The sequence below is a fragment of the Monodelphis domestica genome, chromosome 3 (genome assembly GCF_027887165.1).
Source record: "Monodelphis domestica isolate mMonDom1 chromosome 3, mMonDom1.pri, whole genome shotgun sequence".
Classification (NCBI taxonomy): Eukaryota; Metazoa; Chordata; class Mammalia; order Didelphimorphia; family Didelphidae; genus Monodelphis; species Monodelphis domestica.
The window spans coordinates 85,794,256-85,816,959 of record NC_077229.1 but is presented as its reverse complement, the minus strand read 5'-3'; the positions used below and the strand labels follow the sequence as shown (position 1 = coordinate 85,816,959).

At 37.6% G+C, this 22,704-nt stretch overlaps 1 protein-coding gene across 5 annotated transcripts in view; it reads left to right on the top strand.

Annotated features, from left to right (window-relative positions):
* Positions 1–5,984, top strand: part of GATAD2A (GATA zinc finger domain containing 2A) — a 220,143-nt gene extending 214,159 nt beyond the window's left edge. For all 5 annotated transcript variants that reach the window (XM_016432182.2, XM_007489203.3, XM_056822370.1 and 2 more), the window contains one exon: positions 179–5,984. In XM_016432182.2, the coding sequence (XP_016287668.1) occupies positions 179–309 (131 nt within the window). In that variant the 3' untranslated portion in view covers positions 310–5,984. The remainder of the gene's footprint in view (positions 1–178) is intronic.
* The last annotated feature ends 16,720 nt before the right edge of the window (positions 5,985–22,704 follow it).

Here is a 22,704-nt window from a genome sequence, read left to right as displayed (position 1 = left end):
CCAATCTCATTCTATTTTTAAGCACTTCCAGTATTATGATCAACTGCTTACCATTGTACTCAGCATGGGTGAGATGGATTTTAAACCATTTAAGAATATCACTTTAGGTATGTAACCTACTCTATATTAGGGTCCTTTTTAAGGAATTTCCTAATGATTATCTTTTTTTCTATTTCAGGTGGCGCTCTTACTTTTGTTAATCCTAGTTTAGCAGTACATAAAAGTTCTTCAGCATTAGAACGTCAGCGTGAATATCTGTTAGACATGATCCCACCACGATCCATCCCTCAGTCTGCCACATGGAAATAATGCAAAGCAAAGCCCAAGTGGAAGATTTCCCTCTTTCTGCCATCCTTTTTTTATGCCACAGTACAGTGTGGGACCTGCTTTAGCCCAACAGCTGGATATGCCCTCTCCCCTTTTTTGAAGGAAGCAAGATGACCAATACTCAACTTCACAGTGCTACTGTTCTCATGATATGAGAATAACTGCTGGGTTGTGGAAACAGAACTTTTTGATACTTTGGCTAGGAAATTCTCAAGATTGGCTGGTGGTGAAGGGCAGAAGGGTGGAATTAACATTACGGGGGTGGGGGGGTATGGGTTTTTTTGGTTTTGTTTTTTGTCTTTAGTTTCACATCACCAGCACAAAATTGGGACTAAATGGACTTGTTCTGCCTTTGGTTCTTTCACGTTAGTACCTTGCCAGTCACAAGAACTTGTGAGATGCACTGGAGACCAAGAATGCCCTTGTGTGAATAGTGAAAATCAGAACCCAGTGATTACAGATGTGTTTAGTGGGTTGGATTTTATTTTATTTTATTTTTTGTCTCCTCCCATCTTTCCACCCTTTTCTGACTGCCTCCCCTCACGGCAATCTTACAGATTGAAATATTTTTTAATCAGCTCATAATAATGGAGTTAGTGATAAAGAAGTACAAACTCAAGTATTCCAGTTGGGCATGATTCCTTCCTGGAGTGGTTTGTGCTTGGGAAGGCACCATTAATAGGAACCCATGGCATAGACGTCTTATTTTCAGCAGAATTTGTTGGACAGACTTCATGAGAAGCTCGAAGGCCTAGCCCTGAAATTATTGAACGTTGAGCAGCCGCTGTCTCGGCCACATTCCTCCAACAGAGAGCATGCTGCTTACTTTTAAGTTTCCAGAAACTAGGACATTTATCAAAAGAACAAAACAAGAAAAAAACTGAAAAATAATACAAAACTAGAAACTCAGGAAAGCTGCATGTTATTGAAAAGAAGTGAGGAGATAGATTGTGGCAAAGCCAAGAAGGTTGGTTGGGGGGGATAGGGGTGGGGGATTTTTATTTTGTTTTTCTTTTCCTACTGTTTGTTATTGATGGACAGAACTGTGAGCTATCCTAGTATATGCTCTTGTCAGATGTCAGCAGCAAAAGCACAGAATGGGTGTGCTTTAGGTAGTATATAAAAAACTGCCTAATCCTGATTTTTTTTTCTTCCTGCCCACCCATCTCCTTTGTTCCATACATACCAAGCCTGTTCCTCTCATCACATCACTTCAGTGTTTCATTTTGGGGAGAGCTTTAGATACCCCATCTTTAAAGTCAGGGTTGCCTACACTGTTAGTTTTGGGTTCTTTTAGTCCACAGAAACATTGAGAAGGATTAAGTCTACTTTTCTTTTTCTCCTTCAGATTGTTCTAAAGTGGCAGAGGTTACCTATTTTTTTGTTTGTTTTTTATTGGTGCCAGAATTAGTTCTGACATTAATGCATCACAAAAAATATATAAATGTGTGTACATGTATATTAGTATATGTATACACATACATACATATATACATTTGCATGTACAAATGTATATATGTGTACACGTGCACATGTGCGCACAAGGGGATTACTGGCAGATTTCCACTAGTCTGATTTTATCATTGGCCACACTTAGGTATTTAATTTAAGAACATTCTGTAGGGCATCCCTCTTGAAATCCAACTATTGCATTCTAATAAAAAGCTCATTTTAACCCCCCCTTCTGTTGTGTGAATAATATCAATGTTTAGGTAACTACTTGATATATGCAATAGAATAGAAGACCTAGTTTACAAAATGTTTTTTTGTTGTATAAAACCCTAGAATTCACATTTGACTTTTATTTTGTGTATGATGAGTTAGACAAGATGAGAGAGGTCCTGGGAGGGGGAGTACCCAACTTGTTTTGTTTTCCATTCCAAGTTAAGATGAGGTCTGGGATTTAAGGGATGGGGAAAATACACATTCAGGAAAACAAAAGGTGCATTTTTGCATCATAATATCCAAGTATGCAAATATTTCTACTCCTTGAGAGGATGGGGAGGGTCATGCCTGGCAAATAAATTCCTGTCTTATACCCTTTTTGAGCTAACTAGCCATTTCTGTTTTATATGAGCCAAATTGTGTGTCTGAGATAGGGGATGTTTATATATTAAAAAAAAAAAAATCCCCAGGCCTCCTGGACTCTAAATGAAGAAAATGTTATTGATTGTTTCTTTTGGCTTTGAACTACTGTGCCTATGTAATGAAACACCTTTGTGCAGGAAGGTAAGATTGGAGTCTGTATTTGAGGAGGATAAAAACTGAATTATAGGGGAAAGAGCCACCCAATAGAAAAGTTATAATTGAAAATGACAGTACTATTTAAAGGGCCTTCAGTGGTTCAGAGAAAACTATTTAATAAAACAATGTAGCAATTTAAAAGAAAATATCCAGGGTAAAAAAGTTACTTGGGATGAGGTACATAATATTTTGGTTCAGAAATGGAGTTTCTTGGCTCTCTTTAACCATTGAGTGTGTGTGCCATGGTATAATTAGATCATATAAACAAATCAGAAACAAGACAAAGTTATTCTGATTTCAGAACCACTGAAAACTAGACCATTTGAATGTTCTATTATCTAAAGGCCCTGGAAGTTGTGCAGACTATTTGAGTAATAATGAAAAAAAATAGCTAACCTTTATATAGCACTTTAAGATTTGCAAAGTGCCTTAATGTATTGTCCTATGTGAATTATTTGGGACAAAGTAAAAATAATTAAATTTGTTGACTTTCATTGAATTTATAAAGTGACACGTTCTTTAATTCTTCATCATGAAATCACACTTTTATTACATTGGATATTATGCATAGCTCTGCTGAACAGCCCATTTTTTCCAAGCTTAGCCTTTAGCTCATAGGTTTTCAATAGAATTTAAATTGGGAAAATTCATATGCCATGATAGTGTGTTAATCTCCATCTCTTGTGCTTACCATTTTTGTGTGACATAGTGTGCAGGGCCACATTGCAATATGCCATTTCTATTTGGGAAATATTCTGAGTCTGAAACAATTCTACTTTTTTAAAATAACCATATAGTTACCAGCAGTCATCATTCCCTCAGTGAGAATAAGACTGAAAAAAATTAAAATTCCCAAAACATTTTTTGGGGTAGCTGTTTTTACAGACTAGTGAAGATGTTCAAACCGTATAAGCTCAGGAACAACTTCTAACAACAGTTTCAGCATAGCTTTGAGTAAAAGAGTTCATTTCATCAGTAAAAGTTTTACCCTTTTCCAATCTTCAACTCTTTGGTCTTTGTCTTAACTGTGACAGGTATTTTTCCTTCATGGCAAAAGCACTTTAGCATCTGGGGTAGGAATGATTTTTTTGTTGTTACTGTTTTTTGTTTCACACTGCTCATCTTACTATTCTTCTAGCTTCAAAATGCCTGTTTCACATTATAGAGGAATAGTCCTTCCAGATTCTAGGCATTCTTTTTCACTTTCTACCACACCTCCCTTCCAGGCAACTGATCCTGTTTAATTAGTGTTCCCTAAAGTGCTTTACTTTTCCACACCATTCTATTGCAATATGGTCATTGAAGTATGTCTTTAAGAACTCCAACTTTTGCATGCTTCCTCATCCATTTTTAAAACCCGCAATATTAAAAACACAAGAAAATAGTGAAATGTGTATAGCACAAAATCCAGCATTCAGCTAGCAGACAAAGGTTAGAAAAAAAACCTCAATCTGAGATCATTTGGTATCAAGGTCAAATGTTATATCCACCTAATTTCAGTAGAAGCACAAACTCATGACCATTGCTTGTCCCAAATAATTGTACCTCTGTACATTATCTCATTTAGATTGTACCTAATTAGAATCATACCTGTGAAATCGGTATATAATGTCCATTTTACAAATGAGGAAACAGGCTTATGGATGTTAGATGACTTGCCCTGTGTCAGAGGAAGGATTTTAATTGATCTGTGACTTCAGTTTCAGTGCTTGTTTGACTATCCTCTGCTGCTTCCCTATACTATAAAACATGATACCTAAAAATTGTATTAATTGGAACATAAGATAGAGTTGGAGAGACATTTGGAGTTGTGCTTCAGTTCCTATGTGTGCTGGATGGGGACTGATTGAGGAGTGTTTTGTACTTTAAGATGGGCACTCTCTATTATTAAATATTCTTGCTATAGCTGCCACAGAATCAACCCCTCCATTCCTAATTTGAGTCACTTTCAATAAGACTTTAATATGATTTAAGACAATTTAAAATATTTTACTTTGCAGGAAGATTAAGAGTGCATGCAGGGCAGCTAGGCAGCTCAGCTGACAGTGAGCCAGATCTGGAGATGGGAAATCCTGGGTTCTGATCTAGCCTCAGATACTTCCTAGCTGGGTGACCCTGGGCAAGTCACTTAACCCCCATTTCCTAGTCCTTAACACCTTTCTGCATTGGAACTGATACTTAGTATTGATTCTAAGACAGAAGGTAATGGGTGTTGTTGTTGTTTTTTAAGTGATGTGTGAGTGTGTATATAAATAATTTTTAGAGACATGCTCTAATTTGTCATTGTCACTATATATACACAGACACTATAGGAAAAATAAAGGAAAGATTATATGTGTATATGTAAAGGATGTGTATATAATCTTTCATTTATTTTTTCTGAAATTTTTTTCCACCACTGAAAGGTTTCCTTCTGTAGTTTCTTTGTAGAATTCCAGGCCCAGCTATACTGCTCACTAACAATGTGACTTGAAAAAGTTGCTTCCCCTCTCTGGAGCTGTTTCTTTCTCTGTAAAATGGAAGAATTGAACTATTTGATCTCTGAGGACTCTTCCAGTTCTAAAAGTCTGTGGTATTGTAACAAAACCATCTTGAGATGACTTGCGTGCCCTTCCTGGACATATAACCTCAAATTTGTTGTTCTTTTTTTTTTTTTAACCTTTACCTTCTGTCAATACTGTGTATCAGTTCCAAGGCAGAAGAAGTGACTTGCCCAGCGTCACACAGCTAGGCAGTTGTCTGGGACCATATTTGAACCCAGGACCTCTCATCTCTAAACCGGACTCTCAATCCACTGAGCCACCCAGCTGCCCCTGTTATTCATTTTTAAGGAGAAGCCACAGTAGTAGCTCTCCAAATCCCTTGCTTCCAGTATCACTTTTTGCAGATTAAGCACAGATTTATTAGACATTTCCCCAGAACTGTTTGCTCCCCAAGAGGAGGGAGGGATGTCGTACAAGCCATACTTTGATACTTCTGGGATCCATTGTTATATCTGTGTAGGTGCTTCCTCTAACAGTACTGATCAAGTTCTCTACTTAGTTGACAGTCTTTCTGAGTTACTATGACTGAAAAAAAATTATCTGATAGCCAGTCTTTTGGTGACATGCCTCTGAGAATATAAGCCTGTCCTTGGACAACAGGTACTCCATTCATCACCAGTCACCAGTCCTATCCATGAAGCCTTCCAGTTTGATAGGATGTACCAGAGCTCACACTCCAGTCGTACAGCCTTCAAGAATCCAGGGTTACTTCCACACCATGAAGAGACATTAGACAAGGACTTCAGACTTATATGATCTCCAATTTCCTTTGCTTGGAGATTGCAGAATTAAGTGATAATGGCAATGACTAACTCATGTATTGGTTTGATGGATGGAATGTATGAAATAAAACCCTTACTTCAGTTTGAACTGCTGTTAAAATTTGGGAGCATTGTGTATTGTGGTCTGTTTGGAGTTGAACATATTACTTTCATTAGCCACATTTGGATTTGGATCTTTGAATTAATTGATAATGAAGTTCTGAGCAGAGTGCAGAAAAACTTCATCTGACTTTGGGAAGAAATAAGTTGTCCTGGAAAGAGCCCTAGCAGACACGGGAATTATGTGCTGTTTGATATTGCCAGTAAATGTCTTTGTGATTTTGGTCAAATACCTTACTCGCTCTGGATCTTGGTTTCCTCATATGTAAATACAGAAACCCTTCTAGCTTTGGTATTATTGGATTCTACAAACATCTCAGGTTCTGTGAAATTTTTTGAAAAATAAAAACCTTTTCCTAGTTTTGTGACCCTGGGCAAGTCATCTAATCTTTATTGCCTAGCCCTTACCCTTCTTCTGCCTTAGAATCAATATATAGTACTGATTCTAAGACAAAAAGTAAGGTTTAAAAAAAAATGTCTATACAGAATACAACTGAGAATCACAGCATAAAAATAGAGTTTACATGATGTGCCTTACACACATTTTATGTGTAAACCTTGTAAAAAGTATATAACAGTTAAACCAGTATAGTATGTGTTTTTTGTTGTTAATTGTTAAATTTATTGAACCTTAACAAAGATCCTTTTTTGGTTTCTAATGAAGATTATGGAGCAAAATTGCTAATGACTTTTCAGTATAGGTCTAGTAATATACAAGAGCCTAGCAAAGGAAAGACATTACCAGATTATGCTTTTTGATCATGAATAATTCTGAATGAGAAAAATAATGAAGGATATGGATGTGGATAAGACTTGTCACAGGATGTCATGCAGGGGTTTTAATCTAGATTGCTCATGCTGATGAGATCACAAATCCATGTAAATTAAGTATAACTTATTGAGACACTAAATCTTTGATAAAATGAGGAAAGGAAATCATTCTCATAACACTAATAGTTGCAGTTAAGGTTTTTCAATATTTAATTTTTTTGTTATATTTTGAGTTCTGGGTTGTCTCCTTATCTAACCTTAGAGAAGGCCAACATGAGATATAGATTCATATGTAGAACTATGCAATATATATTTCCATAGATCAGTTCTTTGGAGGTAGATCGCATTTTCTTTCATAAATCCAAAGGAGGTCATTTGAATGCTCATATTTGAGTAATCAGAATAGCTTAATCATTCACAGTTACTCTTTGAACATAGTTGCAATTACTGTACACAACATTCTCTTAGTCTTGCTCATTTTACCTATTTCATACAAACCTTTAGTATTTTTTTCTAAAATCTTATTTCTTATAGCACAATAGTTATTCCACCACATTATACAACTTATGTTGGGCATTCCCTCAATTTCCAGTTCTTTGCCACCACAAAAAAAAACTCCTATAAATATTTTAGTACATATAAGTTCTTTTCCCCGATCACCTTGGGAAATGCCAAATAATTGCATTGCTCGGTCAAAGGGTATACACAATTTTATAACTGGGCATAATTCCAAAATACTTTTTTAGAATGGTCAGTTCACAATTCCACCAGCAGCTGTTTCATGTTACAATTCTTCCACATCCCCTCTAACATTTTTCATTTTCCCTTTCTATCATTTTAGCCAATCTGATAACTGAGATGATGGTACCTCAGCAATACTTTAAATTTGCATTTCTCTAATCAGTAATGCCTTAGAGCACTTTTTCATGTGACTATAACTTTTATTTCTCCTCAAAACTGCCTGTTCATGTTCTTTGACCATTTATCAATTGAGGAATGACTCATTGTTATAAACTTGACTCAGTTCATTATATACTTGAGATACAAAGTCTATCTGAGAGACTATCTTCCCAATTTTCTGCTTTGCTTCTCATCCTGGATACTTTGGTTTTATTTGTTTGAAATCTTTTTAATTTAATGTAACCAAATTACCTGTTTTATATGCCATAATGCTGCAATCAATGGTTTATTCATAAATAATCCTGTCCATAAACATGAGAGAGGTAATATGTTCCATGCTATTTTAACTTACCATATCTCCCTTATGTCTAGGTCATGTATCCATTTTCACCATATATTGGTAAATGTTAAAGATATTGGTCTTTACCTAGTTTCTACCACCAGTTTTCCCAGCAATGAAACCATATTATATTGAGGGAATTTTTATAATTTTATATTTAAAAAATGAACAGTGTTGATTATTAATCCCACACCTTCCATATTCTACAGTGATTTGTCTTCAAATCCTTCAAGAGTATTTTTCCTCAATAAATTCCCTGCAGTTTGAAATAGAGAATAGTTGGAAGAAGGATACTGAATATTCTAATGATGACAAATAGACTGATCTTTCATTGGACTTGAACTGCTTGGGGAATTTCTGTATTTATGTCTTGGTCATTTTATTTTTCCATGAATTGGGAAAAAATCAGTTCTTAGACTTTTGTAAGTGGAGTACTAGGTTCCAGTTTTAAGAAAAACAGCAACAAATTAGCATGTGTCCATAGACAATCAGAATGGAGCAGGGATATGGAAACTATCATGAGGAATAATTCAAGGAAATGAGGATATTTAACTTGGGGAAGTGTCATAGCTGTTAGTATATGAAAATTTTTCATGGTCAATGAAATTGGCATTATTCATGATTCAGTAGAGGATGACTGAGACCTATTGGGTTAATGGGAGGCAGATCATAGCTTACTAACTTATTAACAGTTAAAGCTGATGATAGTGGAATGGGTTGCTTCCTAGATGCGAGCCCCTTGATTCTAGAAACCTTCCTGCCAAAGCTCGATAATATGGAAAATTTGAGCAGTAAACAGTAAGTCTAGAGGATACAGGTAGAGTACTTAACCATATATAAGCCATATATAAACCATATATAAATTGATTGTAGAGTTCTGAATCTTATTTCTCCAAATGCCCCCCAAAAATCCCCACCTGAATATTCCACTAATACCTTAAGCAGTCTCTCTAGTACAATGCCTTTGTATTTTTTTCTCTACCCCTCATTTCTTCTATCTAGTACCAAGTCCTATTGATTCTGCCTCCAGAATCTCATATTTAAGCCTACTTCCATGTCTACTGCCTTCCTATACAACCCAACAACTGAATTATTACAAAAACCTAACAGACCTTACCATATATGGTCTCCTACTTCCAAAACGTCCCTCATATTTCTTGTTGATCTAACTTAAATCTGTTTTCTACTCAAAATTCTTCATTGACTACTGACTACCAAATAAAATTCAGATTTGGGACCTGCTATTAAATGCTTTCTAGAGTCTGATTCCACCCTATCTTTGCAGATTTTTTTTTCATATCACTCCTAGTTTACCATGCTAGAAAGCCTTTCATAGACATAGTGCTATCTATAAATTCTGGCTCACCTCACATGAAGCCATCAAAGTAGAATTTTAGAGGTCTTTAGTTTTGTTGGCACATTCTATTTTTTTAATTTGATGGCAAATGACTTTCCAAATGAATAATTATGAACTTTGTACCTGTGCAAAGAGAATAAGATTTATGGATCCAAAAAAAAATTTTTTTTTTGCCAATTACACATAATTTTCACATAAGTTTTCCAAAGTCATATGATTAAAATTTCTCTCCCTCCTCCCTTCCCCCATCCTGGAGCTGGTAAGCAGTTCAATCTGGGTTATCCATGTATTGTCACACAAAACATTTGCATATTGTTCATTTTTGTAAAACCAAAATCCCAAAACGTATACCCAAATAAGTGAAAAAGGTAGGTTTTCATCTGCATTCCTACTCTAACAGTTCTTTCTCTGGAGATGGATAGCATTCTTTGTCATAATTGTCCTGGATTATTATATTGCTGAGAGTAGCCAAGTCTATCACATTTATGCAGGTCTTTTGAGGTCTTTCTGAAATGATCCCTTACAGCAAAATCATCCATCATCATCATCATCATCATCATATGCCATAATTTGTTTAGCCATTCCCCAGCTGAATTTCTTTAGTTTCCATTTCTTTGCCACCACAAAAAGAACAGTTATAAACATTTTTGTACAAATAGGTCCTTTCCTATTTTTTAAAAAGCTCTTTGGGATACAGATCTAGTCATGATGTTACTAAATCAAAAAGTATGCATTCTTTTATAGCCCTGTGGGCATAATTCCAAACTGCCCTCCAGAATGGTTGGATCAGTTCATAACTCTGCCAGCAATGCATGTGTTCCAATTTTGCTACATCCTCTCCAACATTTATGATTTTCTTTTACTGTTATATTGGCCAATCTGATAGGTATAAGATGGTACTGCAAAGCTGTTTTAATTTGCATTTCTCTAATCAAGAATGATTTGGGACATTTTTATGACTTGATTGCTTTGGTGTCTTCGACTGAAAACTGGTTATTCATATCTTTTGAACATTTATCAATTGAGGAATAATGTTAGCACATTCTTTTTTTTTTTTTTTAACTCTTACCTTCTGTCTTGGAATCAATACTATGTATTGGTTCCAAGGCCGAAGAGTGGTAAGGGCTAGGCAATGGGGTTTAAGTGACTTGCCCAGGGTCACACAACCAGGAAGTGTCTGAGGCCAAATTTGAACCCAGGACCTCCCATCTTTAGGCCTGGCTCTCAATCCACAGAGCTACCCAGCTAACCCCTGTTAGCACATTCTAAAGTGTAACCATTTACTAATAGTGTCCCATGTTTCCCTCCATTGTGTATCATTGCTCATTCCTCCACCTTCAAAATTCTCCCTATTCTTTAAAACCTACTTCAGTGTAACTTCCTGCCTCAAACTTTCATCTCTCCTTTCCCCAATCTATTATTCTCCATTTACCACCTCATATAATACTTTATTTCTCAGTAACTTGTGTCCTGTTTTGTACTATGGATGTTTGTCATTCTCTATTAGAATGTAAATTCCATGAGGGCAGGGATCATTTTAATCTTTAGAATTTAGCAAGAGGGGGCAGCTGGGTAGCTCAGTGGATTGAGAGCCAGTCCTAGAGAAGGGAGGTTCTAGGTTCAAATCTGGCCTCAGACACTTCCTGGCTGTGTGACCCTGGGCAAGTCACTTGACCCCCATTGCCTAGCCCTTACCACTCTTCTGCCTTGGAGCCAATACACAGTAATGACTCCAAGACGGAAGGTAAGGGTTAAAAAAAAAAAAAAGAATTTAGCAAGAGTATACTTAGCTTTAATATTTCAAAAGACCCAAGATTTCATCAATATAAATACTCTCAACTTGCAGATTTTAGCCCTTCCATTCCTTATTGGAAGTTTTCATGGGTGCTCCAGACCCTCACACCCAAGAAAATCTGTATTACCCATTGACCAACCTTTTGGGATTGATATTTTTCAGATTTAGCTTGGCTAGGCCAGTATTCACTCAGTATTACCACTCAGTAAAACTTATCCTAAAAAACATTTTTTTTTTGCTGGCTCAATGTTTAGAGGAGAAGTACTACTAACAGGTCTTTCCATACTAGAAAACCTTTCAGTATAATCCTACCACTGTCCAAGGACCAATCTGGCTAAGTGCAGAGAAGACCATCCATCTTGCTTACATGAGACATCAGTTTCTTTTAGAGGAATTGTTTGCAATTGTTGCACACCTAACAAGTTCTTTAAATTTTTTTTTCATTTAACAAAAACCCTTTCCCTCTCACCTCTTCTGGACCCTCTTTAAGAAAGAAGGAAATATAAAGCCCCCACAAACATGTATAGTCGAGCAAAATTCCTGTATTGGCTTTGATCTTATGTAGTTCCTTAGTTAATGCTATACAAAAATCTATTGAAAGAACTAGTGATGTTTAGCCTGGAGAAGACTTAAGACTTAATAGTTCCCTTCAAGTACTTAAAGGGGGCATGTATGCATGTTATACAGAAATTAGATTTATTCTACAAACTTGGCCTCATATGACCAAGGAATATTTGGGATAAGTTTATAAATGGGATTGATTTGGGGCTCAATGTGAATGAAAAATTTTAAATGTTAAGAACTGCCCAAAAGTAGATTGGGCTCCCTGTGTAGGATGACCACTAAAGTAGAACTCGGGAAAGGTTGAATGACCATTGTACAGAGATGGATTTTTTCCCCCATTATTTAATTAAATGGCTTCTGAGGTTCCATCCCTCAGTGATGTTACTAGGAGTCAGGCAAACTGCCATGAAAAGAGCTGGTTTCTCCAGTTAGGTTCAAAGAACATTAGAGACATGGTATCTCATACAGACCATAATCCAAAACAACTGTGAAGAAAGAAGGAAAGAAAAAAAATTCAAAATAATGTACTTTTCATAGAATACTAGATTTGAAACTAAAAGAGATTTTAAAGATCATTGATTCCAACCCTCATTCTAACAAATTTATCTGATTTCTTAGTTCACACAGAGTTAATCAGTTCAAATGGAGAAGTCATTCAGTAAGTAGATTATAAAACTTGAAAATAGGAGCTATTTTCTTTCTGTTTTGAGTGTCTTCCTCATTCCCCTGACTCTCAGCCTTGTTTTTTCAGTATGTGCTCATTGGCATTAATAGTCTGCCTATTGTTCAAGAAAGGATGTAATAAATAAATGTGGGGAGGCTAATCATATTTTTGTATAGTTTTTCAGTGTATCATTTTTTTCCTCTGGTGTGTTCCATCTCAGAATCTGTCAGTTTTTGTTCCATACCTATTGCCTTCCAGAGCCCAAGGTCATTTTTGTACCTTAATAAGGCATCAAAGGAGATCAATGGAAAAGAATGTGAATAAAAATGGGGGGGAGCAGGGTGAGACCCAATAGAATGAAGTGGTGGTAGTGAATAGAAATCTGGCATCAAATCAGGAAGACCTGGGTTCAAGTCCTGCCTGCAATACATAATGATTCTTACAGAGTGAAAACCGTAGGCATCTCTCCAAGGCTAGCGAATCTGTAGTGTTAGAAAGTTTCCTCAATTTCCCCATACCAATAAAGTCACAATGTATTCCCCTCCAAAAAAAGACAGCTTTCCCCCGTAATCTTATGACCCTCTTTTTATAACCTAAAAGTTCTAGCTTTTCTGTATGTTTCATGGATCTCATTCAGTTCCCCCCCCCCTTTTTTTTACAGATGAGGAAACAAAGGTCCAAGTGGGTAGTAACTTTAACAACCCATGTAACCTAGGCAAGTAAAGCTAGGATTCAAACCTAAGTATCATAACATCATAGATCTAGAGCTGGAGGGACTAGTCTGACCTCGTTTATTTTACAAATAAATGAAATGTCTTTTCTAAGGTCACACAAGTGATAAGAAATAAAGCAAGAATTTGAACCCTTTCCTCTGAGGCTCATGGATTCCTGGCTCCCAATCCAATCATTTTTTCACGCTCTATCAGGAGGTATGCACGGATTTTTAATTTAGCCTTTATGTACCAGGTCTGGGGAATAGAAAGCTATGGAACAGATCCTGTTCTTGAAGAGTTCACAATCAAAGCTACAGAAACAAAACAACCATGATACAAGCAAGAGAAAGTGAGATGAGTGCAAAGGTCTAGGCCAGGCAAAGAGTAAAAGAAAGGTAAGGATGGAGAAAAGGGATCACTTGGATGCTTCAGAGACTGGAGGAGGATCAAGGTGAAAGGTAGGCCCTGAGCTGGGCCTTAAAGAAAAGGAAATTGGGAGCCCCTGGAGTCCATTAAAGTTGTGCTGTGAGCACAGTCAACAAGAGAGGGGAGACTGCAGGGCAAGAATGGATATTGAGTAATTCAATTAGACTAGAATGTAGACAGTTTATGAAAGAGTCTTTGTATGAGAGAACATTGGAAAGACAGGTTGGAACTATGTGAAGAGAATACTGAATGAAGGATCAGAAGTGTCTTTGTTCCCCAAGCAATGGGAAAGCAATAGCTTTCTATTAAAGTGACACAGAGTAATTCACTAGAAAGATTACCCAGGCATTGGTATGAAGAATGAGTTAGGGAATAGACTGGAGACAATCATTTTGGCCTACATTGGAGAGCATTGGGAAGAACAAAGGCTTCGGGAGTAATAAATTCAAACCCCAGCTTTGTATTTGCCAACTATGACCTTGGACAAGTCATATCACCTCTAGGCCTTGGTTTCCTCAACTAGAAAGGAGAACTTGGACTAAATTTAGGACCTATTAGGTCCTTTCTAACTAAATTTAGCATCACTATAATGACCAATAACTAGTGAGCTGAGTAGTTTAAGATAAGATTCCAAACCTGGGATCTGTGAACCTGATATTCTTTTAAGTACTTTGATGATTGTATTTAAAGCTGGTTTCCTTTGTTATTCCTATATATTTTATGTATTTAAATGCACCCAATAAAGGTTGACTTCCTTTTTAGGGAGACTTCATAATGAAACATGGACAAGAGTCTATCATAAAACTGAAGAAACGGCAATCTTTCAGTGCAGGGTGTAATAATTTGGGTTTATATACTGTAGTTGCACAGATACATAAGGATTAAAGCCTGGGGTTTGTAAGCTCATCACACTTAAAACTGGAGAGGTGGGGGCAGCTGGGTAGCTCAGTGCATTGAGAGCCAGGCCTAGAGATGGGAGGTCCTGGGTTCAAATCTGGCCTCAGACACTCTCTAGCTGTGTGACCCTGGGCAAGTCACTTGACCCCCATTGCCTAGGCCTTACCACTCTTCTGCCTTGGAGCCAATACACAGTATTGACTCCCAGACGGAAGGTAAGGGTTAAAAAAAAACAAACCTGGAGGGGACTTTAAAGACCATTTAGAGAAATTCTTAACCTTTTTTGCATCATGGACCTCTGACAATCTAGTGACCTCTATGAACCTGTTCTCAGAATAATGGTTTTCAATCCATAAAATAAGATATGGGGGATTACAAAGGAAATGAATTCTATTGAAGTACAGTTATCAGAACATTAAACTCACAGATCCCTGGATAATCCAACAGTAATATTTTGTAGATGAAACTGAAGCCCAGAGAAGTGAAATCATGCCCAGTCACCCATAGCAGAACTGCCCTTTGAATCAAGTTATTCTGCTTTCAAATCCAGGAGTCAAACCACCGTGCTACACTGGTTTCCCGACTCCTAAGTCCTGAACTTGTCCCATGTAGAAATCTCACGTTGGGCCCTTAGCTCCTGAAATCCTTGTGCAGACTCAACTGAGAAAAGATTCGAATCCCAGAGCTTTGGAATATACCCACAGGTAGGGTCATTATCCTGACGATAACTCGGGCCAAAAAGGCTAAGAAGGAATGGTTGGACAGTGAGGAGGAGAAGCAAGATAGAACATATCACAAAAACCCAGAGAAGAGAATGTCCAGGGGAGAGAACAGCCAACAGTATCAAATGATGCAGAGAGGTTGAGAAGGAAGAGAGCTTGGCCACAAGTTCTAGCCCTGCCACTTTGCCTTTGACTGTGTCAATTTACCTCTCTGAGGACCAGCTTCTTCATCCCTTAAAGAAGGAGGTTGGTGGGACAGCTGGGTAGCTCAGTGGATGGAGAGCCAGGCCTAGAGATGGGAGGTCCTGGGTTCAAATGTGGCCTCAGAGACTTCCCAGCTGTGTGACCCTGGGCAGGTCACTTCACCCCCATTGCCTAGCCCTTACCACTCTTCTGCCTTGGAGCCAATACACAGTACTGATTCCAAGATGGAAGGTGAGGGTTTTAAGGGGGAAAAAAAGGAGGTTGGTCCCAGCTATCTAAAGCTGTGAGTATCAAGTGAGGTCATGGATAGAAAGAACTTAAACCCCCAAGAACTGATACAGATGTCAGCTGGGGTCAGAGGACCAAGGTTTGAGTTGTAGTGAAGCTAAGGGACTGGGCAAGTCGCCTTTCTCAGCCTCACCTTCTTCTGTAAAATGGGGGTGATAATATTTGTACAACTAACCTCACGAGGTTCTTTGAGGAAAACATGTAAATATGAGCTATACTATATACTACTGACAGTCAGAGTTGAATCATTTTACTGATGGGAAAAAACTGTGCCCTAAAATGTTAAGTGGCTCCCGCTAGAGACTAGAAATCAGGCTTTCTGACTTCTGTCATCTGTACAAAACTTGTGGTTCCTAATGCCTCTCTCTAAGACTTGAGTTGGACTGAAGCTTATCTCTTTGGAAATGGAGAAGTGACTTGTCCAAGGTCACATAGTAAATTAGTAACTGTACCTCTTTATTTTTCCTTGATCTGTAAATATGGTCTCTAAGGTCTGGTCCAGCTCTGACATTTTGTGTTCCAAAGGTTATTTGAAGAAATGGATGAGATGATGTATTCCAGGCTAGCTGACAGCCATGGCAACAAGGACATGGGGTTAGGAAATGGAATATTTGGGAGAAAACAAAAGTAGACCAGTGTGGCTAGATTGTAGAAGAGAATAAACTATAAGAAGATGGGAAAGATAAGAAGAGGCCTCATTGGGAAGAATTTCAAATGCCAGAGGACTTTCTATGTTTTCCTAGCAGTAATAGGGAGCCACTGAAGTTTGAGGAGAGGGTGACATAGTCATACCTAACTTTAGGAAAATCACTTTGGTAGCTGAATGGAAGATGAACTCCCAAGGAGTTGGGAATAGACTTGAGATGAACCAGGAAGCTATTCCAGAAGTCTAGGCAAGAGCAAATGAAGGTCTGCACCAGAATGGCTGTATGAGTAGAGAAATAAGGATGTATACTGGAGATAAGGAGGTAGAAGCCAAATAAGATTTGATAGCAGATTGAATAAGTGAGGTGAGAGGGAATGAATAGTCATGGATGACTCCCAACGTTTCCAGCCTAGGCAGCTGGGTGGATAGTGGTACCTTTCAGGTCTTGCTACCTTAAAGCACCTCTAATGACTAACTTCTTTACTGTGCTTTACTGTAACATTTACAAAGCACATTATTCATATCTTGTTTGATCCTCAAAATAAATCTCTGAGAGGCGATGTAGCTTATTTTTCTACACTTCCCAAATGTGGAAACTGGAACACAGGTTCAGTGACTTGTGCAAGATCACACAGCCAAGAAGTGGTCGAGCTGGGGTTTGAATCTAAATCTTCTGGCTCTAATTACAGGGCTTTTTCCATGGAACCTCCAGTTATCAAAGAATGGCCAGAGCTACCCTCCTCGCCTTAAATCAGAAGTGTCCATCCTCATCCCAGGTTAATGTCAGTGCTCCTGATTTAAGAATTTCTGCCTCCTTGTAATAGAGATCAGTGGATTAATCATATCACACCTCCTCTAGATTTTAGCAATGGCGCTATATTGCTTGTACAGAGTTGTTTGCATGTTGGCCCCCTATTAGACTATGAGCTACTTGAGACCAAGGGCTGATTTTTTTTTCTTTCTTTGTATTTTCAGCACTTGACATGGTTATGGCACATAGTAGGTGGTTAAAAAATGCTTGTCAACTTGACAGAAATTTGTATGATTTCTGTTGGAGTTCCTGCTCCATTACTAATGCACCATGGGACCTTGGGCAAGACATTTTCACTTGGTCTCAATTTTTTTTTATCAATTAGTTAAGACGTATTTAAGTCCCTACTAGGTTCTAGGTATAGGAAACACAAAGACAAAAACCTCACGTCCTATTGGGGAAGACAATATATGCTTAGATATGTTTTACAAAATAAGTAAATACAAGGTAATTATATTAATTATTAATTTATTGATATTATTAATAATTAATATTAAATTAATGCTGACACTCAAACCGCTGGAAATCAAGAAAGGCTTCCTAGATGAGCTAGTACTTGAAAAGAATTTTGAAGAAAAGTAGGGATTTCCAAAGGCTAAGCTGAGGATGGAGTTACAGACAAATGTGAGGGACAATCTGTATAGTGATACTGAAACAGGGTAGAATGTTGTGTGAGGAATAAATTAGCTAAAAGCCAATTTCACTCTGTTTGGAATATGTGAAGGAGAGATATGTGTATCTAGACTAGAAAGGTTGAAGCCAGGTTTTATGGACCTTACATAACAGACAAATTTGTATTTGGTCCTCACACAATAAGGTGATCAATTACGTGATCTCCAAGGTCCTTTCTGGCAGGAGGATTATGATTTTAGGCTTTATTGAGGAAATTGTAGGGAAAACCCTCAAGTTAATGTGGTTGGTGCTGAGCCTATGGCTCATCTTTGATCTGTGTTCTTGCTTCCCTTGCTCAAAATATTCAGAAAGATAAGGTTAACTTCAGGATTCCAACTTTCCCTTTTCATATCCCCCAGTGAGGAAGAATCATTGCTATCTTCCTCCTTCCCTTTCCTGGTAATCCTGCTTGGTGAACTTCCTAAGTTCTTCCTAAGTGCAACAATCAAAGAACTTAGAACCCTTTGTACAAGTGTTTTTGTTTGTTTTATTGTTGTTTTGCTTTTGGAAGGCAAGAGGAAAGCATGTAGATAGAGAGAGGGAGAAAGAAAGAAGGAAGGAAAAGAGAAAGAAAGAAAGGAAGGAAGAAAGGAAGAAAGGAAGAAAGGAAGAAAGAAAGAAAGAAAGAAAGAAAGAAAGAAAGAAAGAAAGAAAGAAAGAAAGAAAGAAAGAAAGAAAGAAAGAAAGAAAGAAAGAAAGAAAGAAAGGAAGGAAGGAAGGAAGGAAGGAAGGGAGAAAGGAAGAGAGAAAGGAAGGGAGAAAGGAAGGGAGAAAGGAAGGAAGGAAGGAAGGAAGGAAGGAAGGAAGGAAGGAAGGAAGGAAGGAAGGAAGGAAGGAAGAGAGAAAGGAAGGAAGGAAGGAAGGAAGGAAGGAAGGAAGGAAGGAAGGAAGGAAGGAAGGAAGGAAGGAAGGAAGAGAGAAAGGAAGGAAGGAAGAGAGAAAGGAAGGAAGGAAGGAAGGAAGGAAGGAAGGAAGGAAGGAAGGAAGGAAGGAAGGAAGGAAGGGAGAAAGGAAGGAAGGAAGGAAGGAAGGAAGGAAGGAAGGAAGGAAGGAAGGAAGGAAGGAAGGAAGGAAGGAAGGAAGGAAGGAAGGAAGGAAGGAAGGAAGGAAGGAAGGAAGGAACAACAAAGAAAGACAGAATGAATGAACAAGTCCTGGTACTTATTTCTTTCTCCATGCTTCAGATTTGTTACTTGTTAGAGGATTAACCTAGGTTAGTTCTCTCAAGTTCTCTCTTAGCCTAAGAAAAATATTGGCTTCTTCATCAAAAATCTTGTTAGAAGCAAAACAAAGTTTATTTGACTTTTTTTAAAGGAGGAGAATAAAGTCTGTTTTATTTAAATTTTTACTAAAAATCTTAGTGGCACTACCAAAGAAATATAAGACGAGTCCAGTTAATAATAATAACACTTGGCGGTTGCCAGTGCTTTAAAGATTGCAAAGTTTTTCATAAATTATCTCATGAGTTTGATCCTCACAACAACCCTGGATGTTGTTATTCCTGTTTTATAGATGAAAAAATCGTGACAGAGAGGTCAAGGGAATTTGCTCAGGGTGACATGGAAACAATTTTTAAATTTTGTTTTGGGAATCCTGTATTGGTTCCCAGACAGAACAGTATGGACTAGGTAATGGGGAGTTGAGTGACTTGCCCAGGGTCACACAGCTAGGAAGTGTCTGAAGCCAGATTTGAACCTTGGTCTTCCCAACTTCAGACCTGGAGCTCAATGGGTGCTACAGAAGAAGGATAATCTCTTTTTTTCTTCTTCTTAAAAAAACCCTTCCCTTCTGTCTTAGAATCAATACTGTGTATTGGTTCCAAGGCAGAAGAGTAGTAAGGGCTAAGCAACACGGGTTAAGTGACTTGCACAGCTAGGAAGTATTTGTGGCAGATCTGAGCCCAGGATCTCCTGGCTCTCTATCCACTGAGCCACTGCCCTGACTTGGAAACAATTTGATGAAAGACTGAGAAACTATAAGATCACATTGCATTTAGAAATGGTCAATTTGGTGCCATCACTAATGAATGCCAGAATCATACATATGGTCATGATGGTTTTGAACTGCTGTGGAAACAAAACTATAATGCTTCAAACTTGCATGTGCTTGTCACAAAGAAAAGTGTATTTGTAACAAATTAGTCAATGATTGCTGCTTCAGGTTTTGTTAAAGGTTTTAAATTTAGGAATGTTCCATTAGAAGACATAAACAAATGAGAAAAACTAGTAGCTATTACCTATAAGATTTATGGATAGGAAAGGAATTTATGAATCAACAAGAGATGGGGAGCATTATGAGATGTGAAGTGGATAATTTTGAGCATATTAAATCAAAAGGCTTTTGTATTAAAAAAAAAACAACTTGCCAAGATAAGAAGGAAGGCAGAAAATTGGTAAAAAGAAAAAAATGTTTCCTATTTTCTCAGAGGTTTCATAGTTGAAATGTATAGAAAACTTTGTCAAATATATGGGAATAAGAGCCATTCCCCAAGCAATAAATGGGCAAAAGATATGAACAATTTTTGGATGAAGAAATCAAAGCCATATACAGGTATATGAAAAAATGCTCTAAAGCACTACTGATTAGGGAAATGCAAGCCAAAACAATTCTGAGATATCTCACATCTATCAAATCAGCTAGCGTGACTAAATGGCAAAATGACAAATGTTGGAGGGGATGTGGAAAAGTGTGGATACTCATACATTACTTATGGAACTGTGAACTGATCTAGCCATTTTGGAGAGCAATTTGGAATTATATATACAAAGAGAGCTATAAAACTGCATCCCAAGGAGATCAGGAGAAAAGGAAAAAAAACCTCACATTCCAAAATACTTATAGCAGCTTCCTTTGTGGTGACAAAGAATTGGAAATTGAGGGGTGCCCATCAGTTGGGTAATGGCTAAACAAATTGTGGTATATAATTATCATGGAATTCTACTTTGCCATAAGAAATAATGAGCAGATTAACGTTTTTTAAAACTTGAAAAGAACTACATGAGATAATGAAGAGTGAAAGGAGTAGAACCAAGAGAATGTTGTATACAGGCCCAGATTTAATATTTGAAGAATGACTTATGAATATTCACCTCTAGAGAATGTACTGAAAAATGGAAACATGAAAGACATTATCTATTTAAATACATATCTGTTTGCTGGATGATGCCTCCTATGCTGTGGGCAAGGGAGGGGAGGCCTGAGATACCTGAAAATAAATTCTTTTTAATTTATTTTTATTATGAAGATATTTTATTTTACAAATTACATATAACAACATTTCCACATAAGTTTTCAGAAGTTATTCTATCCCTTCCCTCTCCACTCCCAGAGCTGGCAAGCAATTCAATCTTGATGGTACAGGTATTATCATGCAAAACACATTCTGGAAATAAATTCGATTAATAAATAAATTTAAAAGGTAAAAAAAAAATTGTTAAAAACAAACCCCTTGGACCTTTGTCACAACCCCCAAGGGATTTCCGTACCACTAAATGGGAACTATTGGCCTAGCATATGTGTTTGTCCATCCTGAGTGATATTTTTCCTTTTTATCCCATAAATCTTCCACTGAAGGCCCCCCCAATGTGCCTGCATGCTGGAGGCCATCCTCACTTTCTTCTGACTTTGGGAGAATGTCAGAAGAACATACAGAGTGTACACTGATTTCCCCTGACACATTCCATGTGACTAACCCATTCCCTTTTTCAAACAGTGCCTCTTTGATGACATCCTGTCTTATAACTCTTTGCTTGCAATGTGTTACAGCCCTTGGGTGGACGTCAGTTCCAAATGTTTACAACTGAAATTATTAAGCATGGCACAATGAAAAAGCATACATACCTGGTTCCAATCTTGATTCTGCTACTTAGTACATGTGGCAAATTTACTTAAATTCCATGGATTTCAGTTTGCATATCTGAACAATTAATAATTTAGTAGACATTTCATACCATGCACTGTTTTATTATTTATCCATAATTGCTGGGGGACGCAAAGGAAGACAACTTGTGACCTCTGCTCTCAAGGGGCTCAGACTAATGAGAGAAACAACATGAAAACCATTACATACAAACAAGCTACAGAGAGAATAAATTGGGGATAATTAACAGAGGGAAGACACTAGAATGAAAGGGGATTGGGAAAGGTGGAATTTTAACTAGGACTTGAAAGAAGTCAAGGAAGGCAAGAAGCAGAATGATGAGGAGAGAGCACATTCCTAGGATAGGAGATATCCACTAAAAAGATCCAGAACTGGGGGATGGAGAGACTCATTCAAGGAACAGGAAGGAGGCCAGTGTTGCCGGATAGCATAGTACATTGGGTCTGGGGGGCAGAGTGTAAAGTAAGAAGCCTGAAAGTTGAGATGGGGGAATCAGATTTTAAAGGACTTTGAACACCAAACAGATGTTATATTTGGTCCTGGAGGCCATAAGGAGCCATTGGAGTTGATTGAATAAAAAGATGACACAGTCAACCTGTGCTTTGGAAAGATCATGTAGGCAGATGAGCCAATGACGGACTGGAGTGGAAGCTTGTAATAGCAAGCTCTTGTAATAGTCATGGGGTGATGTAATAAAAGCTTGGACCAGGATGGTGGCAATCTTGCATATGAGATACGCTAAGGTAAAATGTCAGGGCTTGACAACAGATGAAATGTGAAGGATGAGAGACAGTGAATAATCAAGGATGGCACTTGGGTTTTAAATCTAGTTCAGAGAGAAGAGAATGATCAACAGTGCCAAAGACTATAGAGAAATAGAGAAGTATGAAAAAAAGGCAATGAGATTTAGCATTTAAGAGATTGTTACAATTAATTTAATTGTAATTAAGTAATTACAATGAACAATTAAGAGATTGTTAATCCTGGAGAAAATTTCAGTTGAATGATGGAGCTGGAAGCCAGACTACAGAAGTAAGAGGAAAGGACGTAGAGGGATCT